At 36.7% G+C, this 24,704-nt stretch overlaps 1 protein-coding gene across 4 annotated transcripts in view; it reads right to left on the bottom strand.

Annotated features, from left to right (window-relative positions):
* The window catches only part of HOMER1 (homer scaffold protein 1), a 138,768-nt gene that overhangs the window by 26,683 nt on the left and 87,381 nt on the right, over positions 1–24,704 (bottom strand). For all 4 annotated transcript variants that reach the window (XR_007726826.1, XM_050795701.1, XM_050795699.1 and 1 more), the window contains exon 6: positions 192–348. Coding sequence is in view for 3 of the 4 variants with exons in the window: in XM_050795701.1 (XP_050651658.1) it covers positions 192–348 (157 nt within the window). In the remaining variant the exon portion in view is untranslated. The remainder of the gene's footprint in view (positions 1–191; positions 349–24,704) is intronic.

The following is a 24,704-nucleotide window of genomic DNA, read 5'->3' as shown; positions in this document are numbered from 1 at the left end:
ATATTCTTCATTCTCATTAAACTATGGAAAATATTTTTCTTAACCAAACAAATGCATATAATACAACCCATATATATGTCCTGACATCCTAGAACTGGAAGATATTCCTGTGCTGAATCTACATGCAAATTTCTTCTGATCAAGAAAACCTGTTAGCCCTAAATCCCTGTAGACATCAGCCCTGAAATTACCCGCTTGTGCAGACGTTCTGCTTCCTCTTGATAGGCAGCGAGTTGCTGTTTCCATTGTTTCACATTGGCAGTGGACTCCAGCAGGGCTGCAGTGAGTTTGGCATTATTTCCTTTGAGGGTAGCCAGTTCAGCCTCCCAATGTTTGCTGATTGCTGAACTGAAATAAAACAAAAAGAAAATTGTATCCATTACACCAACTACTGTTACCTTGAAGGGACAGCAGTACTCAGTTCTATTGTAGGGTTTATAGTCTAAGAATGTTTTCTTTCCTTTTTTTTTTTTTTTTTTTTTGAGATGGAGTGTCGCTCTGTTGCCAAGGCTGGAGGTGCAATCTTGGCTCACTGCAACCTCTGCCTCCTGGGTTCAAGTGATTCTCCAGCCTCAGCCTCCCAAGTAGCTGGGACTACAGCTGCACGCCACCATGTCCAGCTAATTTTTTGTATTTTTTTAGTACAGACGGGGTTTCGCCATGTTGGCCAGGCTGGTCTTGAACTCCTGACCTCAGGTGATCCACCTGCCTCAGCCTCCCAAAGTACTGGGATTACAGATGTAAGCCACCATGACCAGCACTAAGAATGTTTTCAAAGACAACCCCAAAATACTAAAAAACACAAATACTTCACCAAAATATTCCTAAACCTGGCAAGTGAAGAAATACAAAAAGTACCCAAGTACCAGGCTTAACGTGGAATGTTTCCCACCTTCATTATGACAGATACAGGTATCTACAGAAGAGTTTCCACCCATTCTCTTTTAAGGAATAAACATTATAGCCTGAAAAACATTTATTAAAAAAACTAACAATGTATTATATTTTTACTTGTGTCAAACCCTAAAGTATAATGTAATTCCTTAATGAAAACATATGAGGATGCTTAAATGTCATAAGGTTTGGGATATGTAATGTAGTATTTCTTTTGAAATTGTTGTTGATTTATTTCATCTTATTCAGGACCTTAAAACGTCAAAAATACAAACATTTGCTACAATAAACTGATTTCATAGGAAAGGCTATGCCTAGAAACTGGTTCTAATGACTTGACTTCTGATATAATTCCAGTGTCATAAAAACAAGAAGACTAAAGCAATCACCTTTTTTCCTCATTTAATGTTCTACTTGTTAAGCTAGCACAGTTATGTATCTCAACTAAAACAATTTTTTACTACAAGACAATTCTTTTAGTTGGAAAGACTCCTCTTGAAAATTCCTTTCTTAACTTTCCAACGAAGAAAGAATTGCCTCATTAGAAAAAGGTTGTTTCTCTTTCTCATTATTGAAGTTTATTTCTGTTAGTAAAATTCTACTAACCTCATCCCATTAACTAAGTAGGGAGGGTTATAGGTTTCTTCAATCACCATTTTTTGGGGGTTTGATAAGTCATTTGTATTCTAGGGTAAATTTGATGGATATTTTATAGTAATTTTAGTATATATTTTATTTAAAAAGCATAGTTTTCATCACCAAGATTTCTAAAGCTTATCACCAGAAATATGACAGACCAGCATCATGAACCCCTTGATATGATGCACAGAGAACGACACAAGATTGTGTCTGTAGTATTCTTGCAATAAATGTGTAACTTTACTCAAATAATGAGAAAATATCATATAAACCCAAACTGAGGGACAATCTGTAAAATAACTGAAACTCTTCAAACATGTGAAGAAAATGAAGGAAACAAGAAATAACAGTTAAATGCAAGGTGGGATCTTAGGTAGGTTCCTAGAACAGAAAGGGAACACTGGTGAAAACTGAGGGTTAGTTACTAGTATTGTATCAACGCTACTGTCCTGGATTTGATCATTGTGTTATGTTTACACAAGATGTTAACATTAACGGAAGCTGGGTGAAGGGTATATGGGTACTCTGCACAGTTTTTGTGATTTTTCTGTAAATCTAAAATTAGTTTAAAATGAAAAGTGAAAAATATTCCTAAAGTTTACTGAGAAAATATCATCAAAACATGAAAGGATAGAATCAAGCAACAAGCTAAGCTATTAATTTAACAATTCATTTCCATCCTGAAAAAGAAAGCTCTTTTCTTATTCTTCCTTTGTGAAATGATTTTTCAGATTCAGGTCTTCTGAGCAAAGCATGCTTGGATTCACCTGCTCTAACTGAATTACAGATTTTTCTTTAAACCACCTACCAGTTTTTCCCCCTACAGAGATGCATTTTATTTAAATGGAAACTTCACTCTGACAATTGAAATCTTAGTGAACTAATTTAAACAGTTGTTATATGTCAATAGCAAACCCTTCTTTAAAAATTAACTAGAAGAAAAAACGAGTATTTACTCCTAAAATCTATTTGTCAAAATTACACAATTATAAAGTAAAATGGATTACCACATATTTATAGCAGGAGAAATAATTTTAAAATGAGGGTGTTTTTCTATCATATTTATCTGGGTTTTATTTTATAGTCACTAGACAGTAAAATCCATCAAGCATTTTATAACTGCTCACATCACAAGTATTCAGTAATTATCTATGTAACTTTGGAGCCAACACTCAAGCACTTTGGTTCTCAGTTCTTTATATGTCAAATAAAGAGATCAGTCAAGATCTATATTATCCAAATATTAGCATGTGGCTATTGAAATGTAATAGTTCAAAATTAAAGTAAAAAATTCAGCTTTGAATTTGAGACACATTTCATGCACTCAACAGCCACACACGACTAGTGGCTACCACCCTGGACGGCAAAGATACAGAACATTTCATCATGACAAAAAGTTCTACTGAGTAGTACTGTTCAAGAGGATCCCTACATTCTGCCTTTTCTTTCAATTTTCTTTTCTTTTCTCTTCTCTTCTCCTTTCTTCCTTTCTTTCTTAAGACAGAGTTTCGCTCTTGTTGCCCAGGCTGGAGTGCAATGGCACGATCTCAACTCACGCAACCTCCGCCCCCCAGGTTCAAGTGATTCTCCTGCCTCAGCCTCCCAAGTAGCTGGGATTATAGGCACCTGCCACTGTACCCAGCAAATTTTTTTTGTATTTTTAGTAGAGATAGGGTTTCACCATGCTGGCCAGGCTGGTCGCTAACTCCTGACCTCAGGTGATCCACCTGCCTTGGCCTCCCAAAGTGCTGGGATTACAGGTGTGAGCCACCATGCCCAGCTCTGATTGCGTCTTTAATTCTGTGCACGAGCCTGAACTGTGTCCCTCCAAAATTCATATATTGAAGTCCTAACTTCCAGGATCTCACAGTATGACTGTATTTGCAGATAGAGTCTTTAAAGAGGTAATTAAGGTTTAATGTGGTCACTAGTGTGGGCCATAATCCAGTATAAATGATGTCCTTACAAGAGGAGGAGATTAGGACACAGACACATGAACATAAAAAGAGACCACAGCCATCTACAAGTCAAGGAGAGAGGCCTTGGAAGAAACGACCCTGCAGATGCCTTCATCTCAGACTTCTAGCTTCCAGAACTATGAGAAAATAGATTTCTATAGTTTAAGCCACCCAGTCTACAGCATTTTTTAGGACAACTCAGGCAAACTAATAAACATAATTTTTAAAACGCACACTATGTAGCCTATCAATTTGCCCCATCTTCCTGAACTGAAGTACAAGGATTATATTTCCTGTTCTAATCAAGCTGGCTTTTCTGTGATAAGCTGTTCTCAATCAGATTCTCATTTGTTTTCTATGAATTTGTCCAATTTTTTCTATATTCAGAATCCGTTTATCAGATTGCATTTTTTCCTTTCATTGATTCAAGTTTTCTCCAACAAGTATTTTCCAGTTATTACACCCATCCTTTCACTTACCAGCAAAGCCTGGTGCTTGCCAATCTGTGCATGCTTAACCAATGTGCTGACTAAATGAAAAGTAAAGTTATTCACTATGAAATAAGTGCAAGGCCAACCTCAGATCAAATTAATTAATGAGTAGTACATTTTATAACACTTTAATTTTAATAAAGTTTTCAACACTAATAAAAACCTCAAATATAAATATTTTAGCTCTCACATCAGGGAGTGAATTTCACACTAGTTTTGGGTAGTAGAATCATATGGAGTTTCTTGACTCCCATTTTAAACCTATCATGCATGCACATACGATAACAGGGATTTCATCTATAAAACACTGTAGATCTGGAACATGGAGAATCTACAACAAACCTGGTTTGTTTTTTTTTTTGAGACAGAGTCTCGCTCTATCGCCCAGGCTGAAGTGCAGTGGCTGGATCTCAGCTCACTGCAAGCTCCGCCTCCCGGGTTTACGCCATTCTCCTGCCTCAGCCTCCCGAGAAGCTGGGACTACAGGTGCCCGCCACCTCGCCCGGCTAGTTTTTTGTATTTTTTTTTAGTAGAGACGGGGTTTCACCGTGTTAGCCAGGATGGTCTCAATCTCCTGACCTCGTGATCTGTCCGTCTCGGCCTCCCAAAGTTACAATAAACCTGTTTAAGAAAAGGTTGGTATTCCTGAACAAGTTGCCTTGTTTTGGTGTAATTTACAACTTAATACCGACTGGCAGAAGTACTTTTTATATGAGTAGTCTAGGTAGTTACACCACCACATCAATTATTTTAAAACACTTGATTGTTGAAGTGTATGTTTAAAGTAGGTTAGCAGATTCTTCAAATTCATCCTAGCATCTTCCAGTATTTTCATATTTGGTTGGTATTTAGACCCAAGGAAGCTCAAGTTTAAGATACAACTCTGGTAAAATCTTAAAATATACTATACGTTAATGATAAAATCCAGGTACGTGTAATGATTTTATTTTCTACATGTATCAAGAAGATAACTTCACAATTTCATGTTTAGAATGGTACTTATGAGCAAGATGGCTACTAAAAGCATTTCTAAGGCTCTTGGGAGCCAGAGATACAAAAGGGAATTTGTACCCTCTTGCAGGCTCTTTACCACAGACTTCTAGCAGGTTCTCAGGAGAAAGACTGGAGAGGCAGAGAGAGACTAGAGAAAGAATCCTGGATGAGGGGAGAGACTTCCATTTGGGAAATTCACAAAGTCTAGCCAAGACCCTTCTCCACAGGACCAAAATTTTAAACCAATGGGAGAAGAATACCCCTAAATCCTGTCATTCTCCCATTTAATCTGGATTCAGGCAAAGACCTGTTATGGCTGGAGGCAAAGAGAATAAAACTCTGTAACTCTGTTGAGAGGAACAGAAAATAGTCCTGGATTCAGAGGTCTCTAACCTGTGGGACAGAGGCAGGAAAGTCCTAAACAAGACTCTCAAATATCGCAAGGCTGAATTTACCTGCTACTGGGAGAGGAGCAGGATCACTGAGAAAGCCTCATTTCTGAGATCCTGGGACAAAGGGTCTATCCAAGACTGAGGCTGGACAAAAACAACAGAGAACCCCATTCTATCCTCTATGATAGCAGCCTTCCATTGCAGGAAGGTCAAGACCGCAGAGACAGACCTTCTTTGAGGTGTGCACACACACAAAAATGACCAAAAGATGAGTATCGAGCAGTGAGTAGAACCCTCTAGCAACCCTAAGCACAAGGTAATGCTAGAGATGTTTAAAGGCTATAGCATACTCATAGTAACCACACCAACAACAAAATCAAAATCCATTTCAACCCCTGAATGGACTAACTTTCATATTAACAGCCTAGCAGAAGAGTCATACCCATTTCTCGGAGAAAATAGTGTTAATCATTACTGTCCTCCATGCAATGTTTGGCATTCAATGAAAAAAAAAAATTACAAGATGTACCAAAAAGCAAGAAAAAAACACACACACATACACAAAAAACACTACTCACTGTCAAGAGAGAAAGCAATCAACAGAATCATACTCAGAGATTAATCTGATCTTGAATATATCAAAGAAGGAAGTAAGACAGCCATGTTAAAGGTGTTAGTGGAAAGAAGGACATCACTTTCACTCAGATTGTGAATTTTAGCAGAGTAATGAAAACTATGGGAAAGAATCCAATAGAAATGTTAGAAATAAAGAACATGATAACAGAGGTGAAGAATGCCTTTGACAGGCTCAGTGAACTTGACACAGCTGCATAAAGTCGGTGAACATGAGAACAGATCAACAGAAATCAGCCAAACTGAAACACAAAGAGAAAAAAGAAAAAGAGTTTCTAACATATGAAGGGCCATATAAACTGTCTAACAAATGTTTAACTAGAATCATAGAAGAAGAAGAGAGAAGGGCAGAGGAAATAATCTGAAGACATAAAGGATGAGTACTTTCAAAAAATAAAAGACATGAAACTACAAAGGCAAAAAGCACAAAAACATATTATACATGGAGGAACAAAAATAACAATTACAGTAGCTCCTTATCCATTGTTTCTCTTTCTGTGGTTCCAGTTACACATGGTCAACTCTAGTCTGAAAATATTACAGTATGATAAAATATTTTGAGAGAGGGAGAGAACACATGCATATAACTTTTATTACAGTATATTCCTATAATTGTCCTATTTTATTGTTAGTTCAGGTTGTTAATCTCTTACTGTGTCCACTATATAAATTAAACTTTATCACAGGTATGTATCTACAGAAAAAAACATAATACATATAGGGTTCAGGAATATCCATGGTTTCAGGTATCCACTGGGAGTATTTCAATATGTCCCCTGTGGTTAAGGAGGGACTACTGTATATTAATACTCCATCACAGATGATGCAATCCAGAAGACAGTGGAGTGACAGTGTTGAAAGAAAACAATTCTCATCCTAGAATTCTACACATAGGAAAAATACCTTTCAAAATGAAGGTGAAATAAAGAGTTTTTCAGGTAAACAAGAGCTCAATTTATTACTAGAAGATGTGTGCTACAAGAAATATTATAGTTCTATAAGTGAGAGTATGATCTCAGACAGAAATGTAGATCTACACAAAGAGATGAAAGTATCTGAAAATTATTAAAATGAAGATAATTATAAAAGGTCCAAAGGTATGATAATTCAAAGAAGAAATAATAGTCTTTTAAACAAATGATGCTAAAACAACTGGATAATCACATACAAAAATAAATAAATCTCAACCCATATCTCAGAGTCCATACACAAATTAACTAAAAATATGAAACTTCTATAAAATGTAAAACTATAAAACTTGAAAAAATTCTTTGTGACCTTGGGTTAGGCAAAAATTTCTCAGATATTATACAATACCAAAAACATGGTCCATTAAAAAAATTGATCACAGGAACTTCATAAACTGAAAAACTTCTCTTTGAACAACACTATTTAAAAACTGAAGAGGCCAAGGCAGTGGCTCATGCCTGTAATCCCAGCACTTTGGGAGGCCAATGTGAGCAGATCACTTGAGGCCAGGAGTTTGAGAACAGACTGGCCAACATGGCAAAACCCTGTCTCTACTAAAAATACAAAAATTAGCAAGGTGTGGTGGTGGGTGCCTGTAATCCCAGCTACTCAGGGGGCTGAGGCATGAGAATTGCTTGAACCCAGGAGGCAGAGGTTGCAGTGAGCCAAGATCGTGCCACTGCACTCCAGCCTGGTTGATGAAGCAAGATTGTCTTAAAAAAAAAAAAAAAATTGAAGACATCCTGGAATGCAAAGATGGTTCAACATACAAAATCAATGTAATGACCAGGCATGGTGGCTCATTAATTAATTAATTAATTAATTTTAATTAATAAAATTAAAAATGAGCAAAGAACTTGAATTGACATTTTCCCAAAGAAGAGAAACAAACAGGTGCTAAGCACTTGAAAAGATGTTTAACATCATTATCATCAAGGAAATACAAACTAAAACCACAATGAGACACCACCTCACATCCACTAGGATGGCACTATCAAAAAACAAAATCAGGGTTGGGTTGATGAGGATGTGGAGAAAGTGGAACCCTGGTACGCTGTTGGTAGGAATGTAAAACGGTGTAGCTGCTGTGGAAAACAGTATGGCTGTTCCTCAAAAATTTAGAATTATACAATCTAGCAATTCTACTTCTAGTTATATGCCCAAAGGCAGTGAGGCAGGGTCTCAAATAATTTTTTTACTTAGATATCAAAAGTAAATTTTTATAATACCTATAAACATAGGTATTATAAATTTGAATCTGAGAACAGTCTTGCTTCTTCTATTTTATGAGCTGCTCCTTTAATAATCTGTCTTTCTAGAGCAGTATGAAATACAGCTTAGGGCCAGGCACAGTGGCTCATGCCTGTAATCCCAGCACTTTGGGAGGCCAAGGCAGGCGGATCACCTGAGGCCGGGAGTTTGAGACCAGCCTGACCAACATGGAGAAACCACATCTCTACTAAAAACACAAAATTAGTTAGGCATGGTGGTGCATGCCTGTAATCCCAGCCACTAGGGAGGCTGAGGCATGAGAATCGCTTGAACCCAGGAGGCGGAGGTTGCAGTGAGCTGAGATCACACCATTGCATTCCAACCTGGATAACAACAGCGAAACTCTGTCTCAAAAATAAATAAATAAATAAATACAATTTAGGAAGCAAAATGTTTTTGATTTTGGTCAATCCTCCCTGTTCTCTTTGTAGCTTCTTCATATATTCCTTTCATCAAGTATAATAAATGCTCCTATTAGAATACCCTATACAACTTCAACTTATAATAAATTCCAAAAGATACCCTGAAGGAAGTTCTACATGTGAGCTATCTCAGATGGGTTCAACCCTTATACCCACACCCCTCAATACTTTTCACATTAATTTTGGAAAAAGAAAAGTTCCTTTCTTTAATCTACAAATCGAAGATATCACATTTCTCCCCCATTAGACTTATTAGCAATAATTAATACCTTAGGATTAATTCTGATACCAAAATTTTAAGTTAGCATCTCACATTTCAGGAATACTTGTTTAGAACTGTTGGGGTTCTCTGGCTGCTAATTTGGTTTCTTTTTTATAGGTACAGTTTTGGTAGTTTTACCTTAAGAAAGCTGTTCACAAAGAAATCACTAAATTGCTTAGCTGGAGAGACCAGTGATTCAGAAGATATAGTGAAACACCATTATGATCTCACATCTGAACACTGGAATAAGGGCAACCCAATTCTTTATTCTTGTGGCTGTTAAGTAAAGTTTCCCTTCGAAATGGACCAGCTGGTATCCTGTTGGCTTGAAATCTAGAGGAAGTTCAAAACACTTCAAAAACACCATTTGAAAGGTTCCTTAAACTGGAATTTTACAGTTTTTCCCTTATCTAAAGTCAAAGTTCTGGCCAAGCACAGTGGCTCACGCCTATACTCCTAGCACTTTGGGAGGCCGAGGCGGGCAGATCACTTGAGCTCAGGAGTTCGAGGCCAGCCGGGGCAACATGGCGAAACCTAGCTTCTACCAAAAATAGAAAAATTAGCCGGGCATGGTGGCACGTGCCTATAGTCACAGTTACTTGTGGGAATAAGGCAGGAGGATTGCTTGAACCCGAGAGGTCACGGCTGCAGTGAGCCAAGATGGCGTCACTACACTCCAGCCTGGGTGACAAAGGGAGACCCCGTCTCAAAAATAAAATAAAAATAAAGTCAAAGTTGTTCTATGAGAAAGTATTAAACTTCATTCAATTAGTTTATGTAAAATCAAGAAGAAAAAGTACTTCAAAAGGCTCTATTTTCAAAATAAGAGGAATATACTTATCTAACCTGCAGAGTAACGGTACATGGGAATGGTCACTTGCAGAGTCTAAGAAAGCTGCCTCTCTCCCATTCCGCCAGGGCCTAGGACCCATAATTAGAGTCTCTATAATGGTAATGCCTTGCGTGTACTTTTTAGGCATGCTAATTATGTAGAACTGAGAAAAATATTCCAACACTCTTTCTTTTTTTTTTTTTTTTTTTTTTTTTTTTTAGACGGAGTCTCGCTTTGTCGCCCAGGCTGGAGTGCAGTGGCCGGATCTCAGCTCACTGCAAGCTCCGCCTCCCGGGTTTACGCCATTCTCCTGCCTCAGCCTCCCGAGTAGCTGGGACTACAGGCGCCCACCACCTCGCCCGGCTAGTTTTTTGTATTTTTAGTAGAGACGGGGTTTCACCATATTAGCCAGGATGGTCTCGATCTCCTGACCTCGTGATCCGCCCGTCTGGGCCTCCCAAAGTGCTGGGATTACAGGCTTGAGCCACCGCGCCCGGCCCTCCAACACTCTTTCAAAAAACAATTTAAAAACGGTGCAGCTGGGTGTGGTGGCTCATGCCTGTAATCCCAGCACTTTGGGAGGCCAAGGCAGGTGGATCACTTGAGGTCAGGAATTCAAGACCAGCCCTGCCAACATGGTGAAACCCCATCCTTACTAAAAATACAAAAATTAGCCAGGCGTGGTGGCGCACATCTGCAATCCCAGCTAATGGAGAGGCTGAGGCAGGAGAATTGCTTGAACCTGGGAGTTGGAGGTTGCGATGAGTGGAGATCACGCCACTGCACTCCAGCCTGGGCGACAGAGCATGATTCCATCTCAAAAATGAAATGAAATGAAATGAAATGAAAATAAACAGGTTGCAATAGGTTTTTTTCTTAACATTATTCTCTGTGTCAGTAGTGGGATCAATCCCTAACTATGAAAGCACTCCACAGCACTGCTTGTCTCAGGATCTGCCTGCTGGCTTGTCTACTCACTTCCCACTCCAGAACTGTGAACGCAGAAGCAACCAATATTGACTTAAAACTACTTGTGTGCTGCCTTCTGGGCTAGGTGCTTTCGTATCAGCCTGTTGGCCCCAAGCTATAATAGGTCATCTTAGAAACTAATGACATCTTCAACAGTTTAGGGTCTGAATTTTTCTTTATAGAAGTTATCCTTTTAAAGGAAAGAAATGAAAATAGAATAATCTTGCATTATTTATAAATAATATTTATTGTCAAAAGGACCTAAATGAGTAGCGATTTCAGGTCCTGCTAGGCAAATAGCCTAGTATATGAAGGAAGTTTTCTATTAAATATAACTGAAAGCCTCCATTTGCTGGCAAGTCATTAACTTACTAATCACAGTGCTTCTTGGGATCCTCTTATCAGATGTTTGCATTATTCTGATCTTTAAAAAAAAAAAAAAAGTTTATTATATTGTTATTTTGAGGTAGGGTCTGGTTTTGTCACCCAGGCTGGAGTGCAGTGACGTGATCACTGCAACCTCTGCCTCCCCCAGGCTCAAGCAATCCTTCCACCTCAGCCTCCTGAGTAGCTGAGACTACAGGCATGCAACCATACCTGGCTAATTTTTTTTTTTTTTTTTGTACAGATGCAGTTTTGCAAGGTTGTCCAGGCTGGTCTCAAACTCCTGGACTCAAGCAATCCACCCTCCTCAGTCTCCCAACAGTGGGCCTGGCCTGTTATTCTCCTGGCCTGATATTTTTAGAGACAGGATCTCCCTCTGTTGTCCAGGCTGGAGTGCAGTGGTGCAATCATAGCTCACTGCAACCTTGAACTCCTGGGCTCAAGCAATCCTCCTGCCTCAGCCTCCTGAGTAGTTGGGACAACAGGTACATGCCACCACACTTGACTAATTTCTAAATTTTTTGTACAGAGGGAATCTTGTTATGTTGCCCAGGCTGGTCTTGAACTCCTGGACTCAAATGATCCTCCTGCTTCCGCCTCTCAAAGTGCTGAGATTACACATATGAGCCACTGTGCCTGGCCCTGTTCTATTCTTTATACTCCTGCTGGCACCTGCTTCTAAATGTCGCCTCCTCTGGCCCTTGTCTTTTTTTTTTTTTTTTATGTGCCTTGATAATCCCCCAGGTTTTATTTTCCATCTCAGATTCCTTGTCTGCCTAACAATCCACCACCTTTGCCACACAGTCTGGAATGTCTGGATCAACATACAATACAGTTGGCTACAGGTAAACAGATTGAGATATATGTTGACTGATGAAGTTTTACAGGAAGTTCCTATAGTGAACTAGAAATCACTTGGTCATATTCTAGGAAACACAGTGTTTAGAAGCGAAATAGAATTTAAGTACTAACACCTTTAATAAACATTGGAAGAAAATCCCAGAAATAAAAGTAGAATAGTTTTTTGGTTTTTTGAGACAAGGTCTCACTCTGTCACTCAAGCTGGAGTGCAGTAGTGCAATCATGGCTCACTGCAGGCTCAACCTCCTGGGCTCAAGTGATCCTCCCACCTCTGTCTCCCAGGCAGCTGGGAATATAGACAAGTGCCACCACGCCTGGCTATTTTTAAATTTTTTTGTAGAGAAGGGATTTCTCTATGTTGCCCAGGGTGATCTCAAACTCCTAGGCCCAGGCAATCCACCTGCCTCAGCCTCCCAAAGTGCTGGCATTACTGTGCCTGGCCGAGAATAGTTTTCAAAGAAACAATGTATCACCAATGTTACTGATAGCACACAAAAAAAATGATATAGTTTTCAAAGAAACAATGTATCACCAATGTTACTGATAGCACACAAAAAAAATGATACTGGAGTGAAAAACATGGACATAAATTGTAGTCAGAAAGTGAATCAGAAGAGCTGGACCCTGCATATGATGAAGTTATAAGAACACCTTAAGCCATTTATTTTACATATATTATGTGTGCACAAAAGAGGCTAGTATTAAAATCTATGTCCACGTAAACCTAAAAGAGTTGTCACAGTCATAGTTTAATTGACGATATTTTTTGTTGGTGCATCTTAGATCAGATAAAATATGGAATTTTACTCAGCTCTGGTAAAGAAAGTAAAACACTATTGACTTTTCTGAGGAAAATTAATCTGAAACAAATTACTTCAAAATGTACAGTGTATGCTTTTATCACTCTATAAATATTTCTGAGTTTCAAAGAATTTTGTTAAACATCTATATTAAGAATCAATTGCTGTAACAGCTGGTTAAAAGTGCAGGCTCGAATCTGATGACTTGCTTCAAACTATGGCTGTAGTCATTTAATAGTCATGGGCCTTGGGCAAGTTACCTAACCTCATCAGGTCTCAGTTTTCTCATGTATAAAATTAGGGTTAATAACAACTATCTTTATAGGGTGATTTTGAGAAGTAAATAGCCTATGTAAACGTACTCTTGAAGACAAAAAATAAGACACTCAAATGGTGGTACCTTCCACATATGCAGTCAATAAAGAATCCTCAAAGAATCTTCTGCAAACTGCTAAAAAGCTGAAAAGATTTAACATTAAATATTTTAAAGTGGCTCCTTTTGATTAGTGTTGTAAAGAACAGAAATAGAAATAATTTAAATCAAACCCAATGATTTATATTGTATGCACTCAATGATTTATATTGTCATTCTTAGTTACTACAGATGTATTATTTGTAACAAGTTTAAACCTTTCATGTAACCTCAGAATAAATTTAGCAAGTTAATGAAGCAATGAGAAAGTAAGTAAACATAAATGATTCTAAGAAGTGGTATGGTTAATTTCTGATTGTGAGAGGGGAGAAGGGAATCTACGTTATGTGTACTCCATAAAAACATTCTGTACTTTAGTGCAGTTTCCCATTTGATTTGAGAGAGCACAGCAAAAGTCCAGCTCTACTTCCATTTTTATTCGCTACAATGAAGAGTCCCATAAGGGGCCCTGAGAAATGTCCTGGTTCCTATAACTGTGCTTCTAGCAGTAAGAGCAACATTTCTATGTGCTGATGAGCAGCTCCCATTGGAGATGGCTCCATACTGTAACATCTGCTAACATCTGTGCACTGCTTGCCTGGCGCAGTGCCTTCTGTAGTCTTTGCCAGATGCCCTAACGTAGCTGTGGCTGAGGAATGGAAATACAAGGGTGAAGAGCCACAGGAAGTCCCAGCTTCACTTCCAGTTTGTATCCTCGCTGCTGATCCCTACCCATGATATGCTAAAGCCTCTTAAGAAATTCCCTTTGAAAATTTTAAGCAGCTTATCCTCTTTTAGGAAGGAGATGTGGATGCTAACTTCTTGCTCAGGGATATTTGTGAAAAGTTCAAAGTGCCTTACAGGTGTTTTAAATACCTTAATGTAAATCGTAGTTTCCCTACATCAGTGAATTTGGAGGGCTGAGAGACAGATCTAAGGGAAGGGAATAAAAAACTATTCAGTGGACCTACTGCTAGTTCCTAAGGGAGAAGAAAAACAAATTGACCCAAGGTGATACTGTGAATTATGTATCTACTAGATTCATAAAAGTATTTTTGTTGATTTCCCTTTTTAAAAAAACTGACCATTGATTAAAAGTTTCTTTGGAAATTTATTCAGGAAATGATGTTAGACCATTCCACAGTAGGATGTCTTCAGAAAACCAGTCTTACATACTAAATAAAAAATTATGTTTCTTTCAACTCTTATGAATATACATCTATCTCTTGCCAAGAGTGAGATCAATTTATTTCAAGCCCATTCTCTTATTTACAGGGTAATAGCATTATAATCATTATAATATTCAAGATAGAAATGAATGTTTTTATCTGGCCTTCTATAATTTAACTTTGGAGGCAAAAATGCCACCATTTCCTTGCAGAGTAGGTCACTTAAGGAAAATTCACCCTAAAAATTGTTTAGCACAATATGTAGTGTTGTTGGAAAACACCATAATAATTAAAATAAAAATCTCTCTAGGTACTGGCAGAATTGAAAAGATGCTTATTAACAGATTTTACCAAAGCTAAAATTGCGTGAAAAGATATGGATAATTTTACAGTAAAACGTGTTTCCAAATTTGTCATAAATTTTCATCTTTTAGAAAACAGTAGTAACCAATAATAAACTTTTGCATTCAGTTTAATTTTGTTTTTGAAGAGGAGGCCAGAATCAAAGGATATAACATCAAATTATTTAAATGTTTGTTAATAGCATGTTACTTGTGGCAGAATAATTCCTACCAACTTCATTTATTTAATGCACATATAAGCTATGTAAATAATATGCAAAGGTAAGGGCCCTGATGAAAAATATTATGCAAATGAATTCTAAGCAAAGGGAGATGATAATAAATGAATACAGCCCAGAATAAATAATAGCTTAGTCCACTACTGATTGCTCAGCTATTATCATAAGAGGCTTTTTTTGGCAGGGCGCGGTGGCTCAAGCCTGTAATCCCAGCACTTTGGGAGGCCCAGACGGGCGGATCACGAGGTCAAGAGATCCAGACCATCCTGGCTAACACGATGAAACCCCCTCTCTACTAAAAATACAAAAAAACTAGCCGGGCATGGTGGCGGGCGCCTGTAGTCCCAACTACTCGGGAGGCTGAGGCAGGAGAATGGCGTAAACCCGGGAGGCGGAGCTTGCAGTGAGCTGAGATCCGGCCACTGCGCTCCAGCCTGGGCGACAGAGCGAGACTCCATCTCAAAAAAGAAAAAAAAAAAAAAAAAAAGAGGCTTTTTTGGGTTTTCCTTCTAAAGCCTTCCTGATCAGCCTCGATGGAAGCAAAAGTCTCCTATCTACAAGAACCAACTTTACTGGCCAATGTGATGAAGCCTGGCTGTATTCCAACTCCAGATTAGTTCAGCAAGAGTCACCACTTTAGCTACAGAAAGACAACACAACAGAAATTCCTTTCAGCAGGATATTTGCTTTGTCGTTTTTCCAGTACAGTGACAGTCTTGAGCATATTCCTCACAAAAACTCAGCTTCCCTTGATCTAACACCCTCTTCTGTAATCTGTGACTTTGAAAGAATTTTTCTTTGTATGAAATTGTCATGTATGATATCTGGACCAGAGACTTGGGCTTCCTTTAACCTAAGTATGAATTAACTAACACAGGCTATTAAATTCAAATGCTGTAATGGATGGGTACTTTGTCCTCCATACTACAGCAATATTAAGACACCCACCGTAAGGTTTTTCAAACTGAACTACAATGTCTTTTTTCACATGTGCTATTCCTTTGCTCCGTTACATTAGGGGTAATTTACAATTGGCTATATGCAGTTATATATAAGGGTGTTGAGAATGCCACACAGAGATCACTGAAAAATAGGTGACTACTTTTAAACTAGTTTAGAATATGGAATAATAAAAACTAGTGATAATCAGATTATGCTCATCAAAAGGAAAAGTTGGGATCAAATTATTTAATAGTCTGGTAAAGTATGAATTAAACAGATTTAAGTTATTGTTCCAAGGGCCTTAAATATCATAGCAAAATTTGCAAAACATATTTCAAAATGCAGAATAGTTACAAATATGGATGGACAAATAAAGTAGAAAGGATGTCCACATTTTTTTTTGAGGATATGGAAATAATAGACATCTATCATTAATACTTGAAAGACTTTACACTGTAGAGATGAATGACTGCATGCTTTGCCTATATTTATACGAAAAGTAAATAATTTTACAAAAGTAATTTTAAAAAGTAAATAATTTGTAATTATTTGTAAAATTACAAATAATTTTACAACAATGTATGTAAACATGGATATCTGTGGAACTACTTCAGGCCTTACTATTAACATTTGCTAGACTGCTTTCTATGGATGAATGCAGATTCTACTAAAACTAGGTTCTAAGTACTAAAATGTGCTTCTATAGGTTTACTTAGCTTATAAACAGCTTTCAGAAAACCATCCCAAACAACTACATAGTCCCAAGCTTGAGAGGGGCTTTTATCATATACATTATGGTCACCCATATTAGTGAACTGCTTATGTAAAAGTTTATGAGCTTGTGATAAGTGGTATTTTCCCTTATCTTTCAACCAGTTAAACTATATCTCTGTGACTATTACTTATTTATAGAAAACAAACTAAAGCCTGGAGACATTCTATATAGATCTGGAAGCATATCTGCTATGCTGAGTATTCTTCAAGAATAATATTAAAATGACTTGTGGCAACAAACTTCATATGCAAGCTAAAAAATGTTAATCTTTTCAGAATAAGTCACTCTTTCAAATGCATTTTTGTAAAAGTTAATAAATTCAAGAAGAAAAACGCTTATTCTAGTTTCCATTCACTAATACTACTTAACATGATATTCACAGAGGATCTTAACAAACAGTGCTAAATGACATTCTGGATTTTAACACAAAAGTACCTTTTCCTTAAAATTTTTACCAATTGAGAACCATATGACAAATTTCAATACAATTTGGGCATTTATATATCTTGATTCATGGGTTTCATTTGGAGGAGATGTAAAATGATTGAAGAAGCATTCTTTTTTATCTGCATTATGATTTGCATTTCTAATTTATTTAGACATGTGATGCTAGTATTGTGATGGTCATGTACAATTAAATGGGCTCAGTTTGTGTAATTTCTGAACTTAAGCAATCAACTTAAGCAATCAATGTATTAAATGCAATAAATCAACATTTATTGTCTTTTATGTATCTAATATTTTGGAGGATACAGATGTTATTGGCTAGTGAACTAGAAATATCTTTATTTCTTCCTATTTCCTTTCTCTCAAAGCTAAATAGTGAACAATTCTCTCATTTCTTCCATACCAGTCTTTCTCTATAGATTCCTTCCAGTTGTCACTACCATGACCTCAGATGAGGGCACTAAAACACCTAACTGCTTCAAAGGCCAAAGCAGATGCCCCTCCCTCTGCCAGGAGCGCTCCTTCCCCACTTTACAGGCCAACTTCGATCTACTGGGATGAGTTATGTGTGGACCACTTTCATGATCCAGCCATACCACTGTCTGCCCTCTTCCCTCACTTTGATGTCTTCTTTTGTGGCACTTTTCCTAATAGTAATTATATAGTTATGCAATTATTTATCTTATTCCCTCACTGAAGTTTAAACACTATAAGAACAGAGACTGTTTACTTGTTCACTAATGTTTGCCTGGCACTCAAATATTTGTTAAAACTGTAAAGAAAGTATAACATCAGAGAATGTTGAAGTAATCATGGAGAGAGCTTGGGGACTCTTCTTTGAGTTTCCAGAGCACCCCATGGATCACTACCTCTGCATCATCCATACTGGTTATATATTCTGCTGCCTCATGAAGCCCTTTGAGGGCAATCTTATTCGCCTTTGACCTGGCACAAAGACATGCTCCATACATGATTTTGAACTAAGTAGTATTAAAATGGACCTATGCCAAAGAGTTGCTCATACTCGGTCTGGACACTAACCACTTACATGTGTGTGCTCATGGTGATTTTAGATGCATAACTTGCTAGTAAATGATTTCTAATTCATGTGATTATATATGTATATAACACATCTACAAAATACTCCACAAAGATAACTGTGCTTTCCAGGTACTCCCAGACTCTTGATATGTTTCAGTCACTGGTTTACAACAGAATTACTTTTGAGTTCTTTATTTCAAATAAAATCTAGAAACTATTTTTGAACTATTAGGGCAATATTTTGCAGAATACCTTTGAAGCTATGTTATAAGTTTCAACTTTCTACTTCTAAGAAATGACTTTTGTTACCAAGTTCCCCCAGATGCTGTAAGGTTGCTATACCATTACATGCAAATCGGAAAACTTGTAGGACAAGTGTTCCAAATGTTTGGTTATGTTACACTGGTTTCAGAAACATAAAGCTTAATTCTCAGCAGAACTGAAACCTTTAGCCAGCTACTTGGTAAACATGCAGACTGGATTCTTAACTATATTACCAAATTAATAGACAAAAGAGCAAAGAAAGAATATAACATATAAGGAAAGTTTACCATGGCCTATAATCATGTAAATTATCTCAATCTAAGATCCTCTAACACTTTTGCTTTGTAAATGTAAACTACCAGTTACATAATCAAGAATACTATGAGCACACACACACACACAAGCACACACACTAAACCCTGTTAAGATATTTTTCTTTTTTGTTGAGAAAAAGGCCTTGCTCTTGTCACCCAGGCTGGAGTACAATGGTGCAATCTTGGCTCACTGCAACCTCCGCCTCCGGGTTCAAGTGATTCTCCCGCCTCAGCCTTCCGAGTAGCTGGGATTACAGGCACCCGCCACCATGCCCGGCTAATTTTTTTCTATTTTTTAGTAGAGACGGGGTTTCTCCATGTTGGCCACACTGGTCTCAAACTCCTGACCTCAGGTGATCCACCTGACTCAGGTTCCCATAGTGCTGGGATTATAGGCATGAGCCATCGGGCCTGGCCAATATTTTTCAACGTAAATAGTTAAAAAATCAACATAGGCCAGACCCGGTGGCTCACACCTCTAATCCCAGCACTTTGGGAGGCTGAGGAGGGTGGATCATTTGAGGTCAGGAGTTCGAGACCAGCCTGGCCAACATGGTGAAACCCTATCTCTAAGAAACATACAAAAATCAGCTAGGCGTGGTGGTGCACGTCTATAATCCCAGCTACTCAGGAGGCTGAGGTGGGAGAATCACTTGAACACGGGAGACGGAGGTTGCCGTGAGCCAAGATCGTGCCACTGCACTCAAGCCTGGGTGACAGAGGGAGGCTCCATCTCAAAAAAATAAAAAAATAAAATAAAATCAACATGACCATGCTCACTTAACCGAAATACACAATGTTTTCTTAAATAAATGAAATGCCTATAGACTCACTACTCATTGAATTTCAACTACACATTTTAAAGATTCATAATTTATTTTTGCATCAAATAGTGAATCAATATTATTAATTATCATCTTTTTGATATTTAGACTCCATATGGTGACTTAAAATTTCTTCAAGACAGGTTAAGGAAAGACTGAAGTAGAGAAGCAAGGGATTCTAGAGTAAAGTTCTAATTCTGGTACCTATCTATAGATTTTAGAAAAATTCCTTAACCATATGCTTTGGATTTTTCTTCCTGAAAAAGTAGAAATTGTATCCATTCTACTTCTCGAGACAACTGTCCAAAAAAAGAAAAAAGCGTAGAGACAAAACTATAAAAAATAAAAATTATGAAAACACAGGATTAAATATAAACCCAAGTAAGCCCTTTAATGAATAGACTTCTACACACTGTACCATCTAATTTTTGGAAGTACTAAAGATAGTGCTCACTACCTAGCATTCAAAGTTTTATACTGAGATTGCTGAATAAATGGACTCTTAAATTATTATTATTATTATTATTATTTTGACTAGTCAAGCAGTGGGAGTGGAGCAAGATGATCTCTTAAGGAAGAAACATGAAGAACAACAAGGATCATCTTTCTCTCATTTGTTATCACTAACTTCACTGAATTAAAAACAAGTGGTAGTCTTCCCTGGCCCTTCTGGGTATAACGCTTAAGTTAGTCTAGAACTTATATTAAGGACTGTAAGGTATGACTCACAGGTGAGATATCAAACAACACTACTTGAAGCACTAAATGTCTACAATATTTCCAAGTACAGCAGTATGTAAGTTATTAAACGCTTACATCTTGCTTTCCCAAAAATGGCATAATTGACTTCACTATTTTCCATTGATTGATACCATGTTTCAAAGAGAGCCATTAGACAGCACAAGTTGCATTTTGGTTTCTTTTTGCTGATTATAATTTAATACTGCTAAAATCCATCCCCAAGTATAGAAGATTTAATTCAATCTATAAGTTTGAATCTATAAGCCTAGCTATTAGACAGCATTGTAGTTCAGAAATTTATCCCATTACAATAATCCATTCCAGGATACTATGAAGTAATGTGGTCTCTTGTGCTAATTTTACATTATTGTTGAAAAGTAGTAACTGATGGATCACACATTTTTAATCCATGATGCCATCTGGAAGGAATTTCAGTAATTTTAATTATGTGTGTGCATAATGCAAAAGCATAGGACACCACTTTTTTTCTAATGTTCTATTTAAAGACAGAAATGGCTAATCTGCCTTATGTAATGGGTTCTTTTATATAGCACAATAACATTATCAGTGTTTTAATGATTATAAAGGCAGTACTAAATCTCATGCTCTGCTATGGAAGGTCATAAGACGACATCTTATTCATTTCCTACACTAAAGGCAGGATCACTTTAAGATAATCAAGATAAGGAGATTAGAAATCATTACCCACCTGACCACCCCTTTTACTTAATATATGAGAAAACTGTAGCTCAAAGAGATAAAGTCTTTTGTCTAAGACTGTGAACATGACTGGTGGCACAGCTAGAAGAACCCAAGTACAATCCCTTCATTTTTGAGAGAGAGATGATGGTAGGAATGCCATATTTTTAGAGACCAACAAAATAATGACAGACCATTGTATTATTCACATTTTTTCCCAGGAAATTATTTTCTCTTGAATTTTATCAGGTTCAGAACACATTCTATAAACTGTTCTCATCATAAAATGGGAACTGATACAACAAGCCCTTCTAAGTTTTAAATACCAGAAAAGCAATACTGTTAAGGTAATGACTAATTCTGTTATGTTTCTTCCTTACTTCTAAAGTACGTCTTCAGCAACTTTAATATTTACTTTCTATAATAGAAGAGCACATATATTGTATTAGTATCATATTTTGGGGAGGAAGTACCCTTTCTCTAAATATTTTAATCAAAAAAAATTTATTGGTGTTAGATTCCAGAAGAGGTATGAATAATTAAATCTCAACTAAATAAAGGGGGAAACCAGACATTTTTACTTTAGCTTTTCTTTAATTGTATAAAAGCTCTTGGTTTAAAAAAAAAATGCAACATTTCATGCAAATTATTCTTTATACAAGGATATGCATTGATAAATCAAGTACAAACTTCATTATCTTCCATTTAAAAATGTTACCTAATATCTATTCATAACTATGGGAAAGCATTTGTAAATTCTAAAATAAACAAAATCTTATGATTATAACTACCCACAAGAGTTATTATTTCTAAACTTTTCTTAGGAACATTTAAAATTTGCCTCACAACATCCCTGTGAGGTAGGGAGGTAAGGGTTCTCATATGACAACAAACCAAATTGATCAAAATATTAGTATCTGGTTACATGTAGAAACTGGCTATATTTTTAAATCTTAAAAGAAATGGCATCTATGAGTCAGTTCTACAAAGAAGTCCAGGAAGATTAGGTTGCTTATTTTTCACTATATTTATCAGAAATAACAGCTATTTTGATTTTCAACCAACAGAAATCTTTCTCCATCAAAGGCTTTTAAATCTTCTAAAAATTAGCAGAGCAAGTATAATGGCATTTTGCCAGAGAAACAAAACATGGGATGTCACGCCAAGTCATTCTCTTCTTCCTCTACATGGAGATAGCTTAAATGCTATCTAGGCATACACAGGAATCCAAGCAGTTAAGTGTCTTCTTTAAAGATACTACTTCTTCTGACTCTTCCAAGTTAAAGCTGTGATTACTGGGTCTTTTTAAATTTTCATGTTTCTTCCATGTTAGTTTCTCTCAGTCAGGGACTATTTGCATCTTGTCAATTAGGAAAAATTATAGATCCTCTTCTTCCATGAGAAATGGTGACTCCACTAGGTTCCAAAACTAAAGGTGATCAGAGAAATCATCCACCAAGGGAAACTGGCTGTCTCCGGAGTATGAAAAAAAAAATCTAACTTGGAGAACTGATCTTCTCTGTCTTCAAAAATATATCCAGTAGATATCAGGATGTAAGAGAGTAAAGAGTCCAGCTTTTCCATAAAAAGACAAAATGTTCAAGCAGAAAATTTTTAAAAAGTGGTAACGGGAAAAGGAGGAGAAACTATTTAGGTATGTTATGCTTTTTCTTTATTACTTACTGCTCAAGATAATTCTCTGTGCAAAAAACCCAGATGTGGTAACATGTCTAGTATTAGTTCAAGGCTGAACATCTAGTAGATCACATGGGTTGTGAGACTTCAAAGATAAAGTACAGTTAAAGATCAGCTTCCTTCCTTGCTATGGAACCTAAGACTTTCTGACCATATGTAATAATGACAGAACAGTTTATCTGTTTTAAAAAGCTGAAAAGATATAACTACTAATAGTAGTGGTGTTCTTGGACTCAAGTAACACCCCATGACATGGTTCTTCACATAACTTAACCAATTACTAGTATCCATTCTCTGTAACTCTAGAGAAAAAAAAAAAAAAATCTATTACTTTGTAGAGCCAAAGAGACCTTAGGTGGTCTCTTTAATAGTAACTTAGATTGTGAGTAAAGCATATCCTAAAATGATCCAATTACAAAAGGCAATGAAGCCATAAGATCAAATAAGCTTTCTGAAAACACTTTTGCTAATATAAAGTTCCAATAGCCTCATGTTAGAGACACCAATGCAGCTATGAAGGGAATCTTTCTCCACTAACTATGTCACATTAAATGTCATGGAGAACCTTTATTGTTGAAAATTAAAAAAAAAAAAAAAAATCCCTTTGGTGTGTCAGGTAAATGAGACTTGAAAGATTTGGATTTATTATCAAAGGGACAGAAAATAGCAAATGCTGGTGAGGATAGAAAGAGGAAAGTTCACACCCTGTTCGTGGGAAAGGTATATTAGTACAGCCACTGTGAAAAACTGTGGATGTTCCTTAAAAGACTAAAAACAGAACTCATATGATCCAGCAATCCCACTGCTGGGTACATATCTAAAAGAAAAAAAATCAGTATATCAAAAAGATATCTGCACTCCCATGTTTACTGCAGCACTATTCATAATAGTCAAGATATGGAATCAACCTAAGTGTCCACCAATGAATGGATATCTACCAATAGTATCACATTGTGTATATGTGGTACTATATGTGTTACATATACACAATGAAGTACTATTCTGCCATAAAAAAGAATGAGATCCTGTCATTTGCAACAACATGAATGGAACTAGAGAACATTATGTTAAATGAAATAAGCCAGGCACAGAAAGACAAATGTTGTATATTCTCACTCATATGTGGAAGCTAAAAAAAACTGATGTCAGGGAGGTAGAGAATAGAATGATTACCAGAAGCTGGGAAGGGTAGTGGGGAGGGGGATATAAAAAGGGGTTGGTTAATGGGAATAAAAATAGTTAGACAGAAGAAGTAAGATCTAGAGTTTGGTAGCACAGTAAGGCAACTATAGTTAACAATAATGTATTATGTATCTCAAAATGACTAGAGTATATGGGGAATGTTCCTAGCACAAAGAAATGATAAATGTTTGAGGTAATAGATATTCAGCTACCCAGATTTGATTGTTATACATTACATGTTTGTATCAAAATATCACATGTACCCTAATAAATATGTACAACTGTAATGCATCCATAAAAATAAAAATTAAAAAAAAATTGGGTTTAGTGACTTAATTCTGTACTTTGTACATACAGCAGCCTTTAAAATGTCCTTTGACATAATTATGGCATTGATATACTGCTTGAAGGTTAATATACAAGTATACTGAATACTCAAAACATGTATCCAGAAAAACAAACCTTCTATAATAAAAACTAGGTAGAACACTGTCCATGTAAAACAAGTATTGACCATATAATTGGTCCTTTAAAATAATCATCAGCTGACATTTATATAATGCAATATGGAAAAACACAAGTTAAGTCTAGAGTAATTACACTAGAAATAAGAGTTATCTGAAATGAATAATTTTTAGAATGTGTATTTTTATTCATATTTAATAAGAACATGCTTTATATTCATTGGAATAATCTTACAATTTATCAGGTTTTTTTGTATTTGTTTGTTTTTTGGGTTTTTTTTTTTTTTTTTTTTTTTTGAGGCAGAGTCTCGCTCTGTCACCCAGGCTGGAGTACAGTGGCACGATCTTAGCTCACCACAACCTTCGCCTCCCAGGTTCAAGCGA

The sequence above is a fragment of the Macaca thibetana genome, chromosome 6 (genome assembly GCF_024542745.1).
Source record: "Macaca thibetana thibetana isolate TM-01 chromosome 6, ASM2454274v1, whole genome shotgun sequence".
Lineage (NCBI taxonomy): Eukaryota > Metazoa > Chordata > Mammalia > Primates > Cercopithecidae > Macaca > Macaca thibetana.
This window is presented reverse-complemented; position numbering and strand designations above follow the sequence as displayed.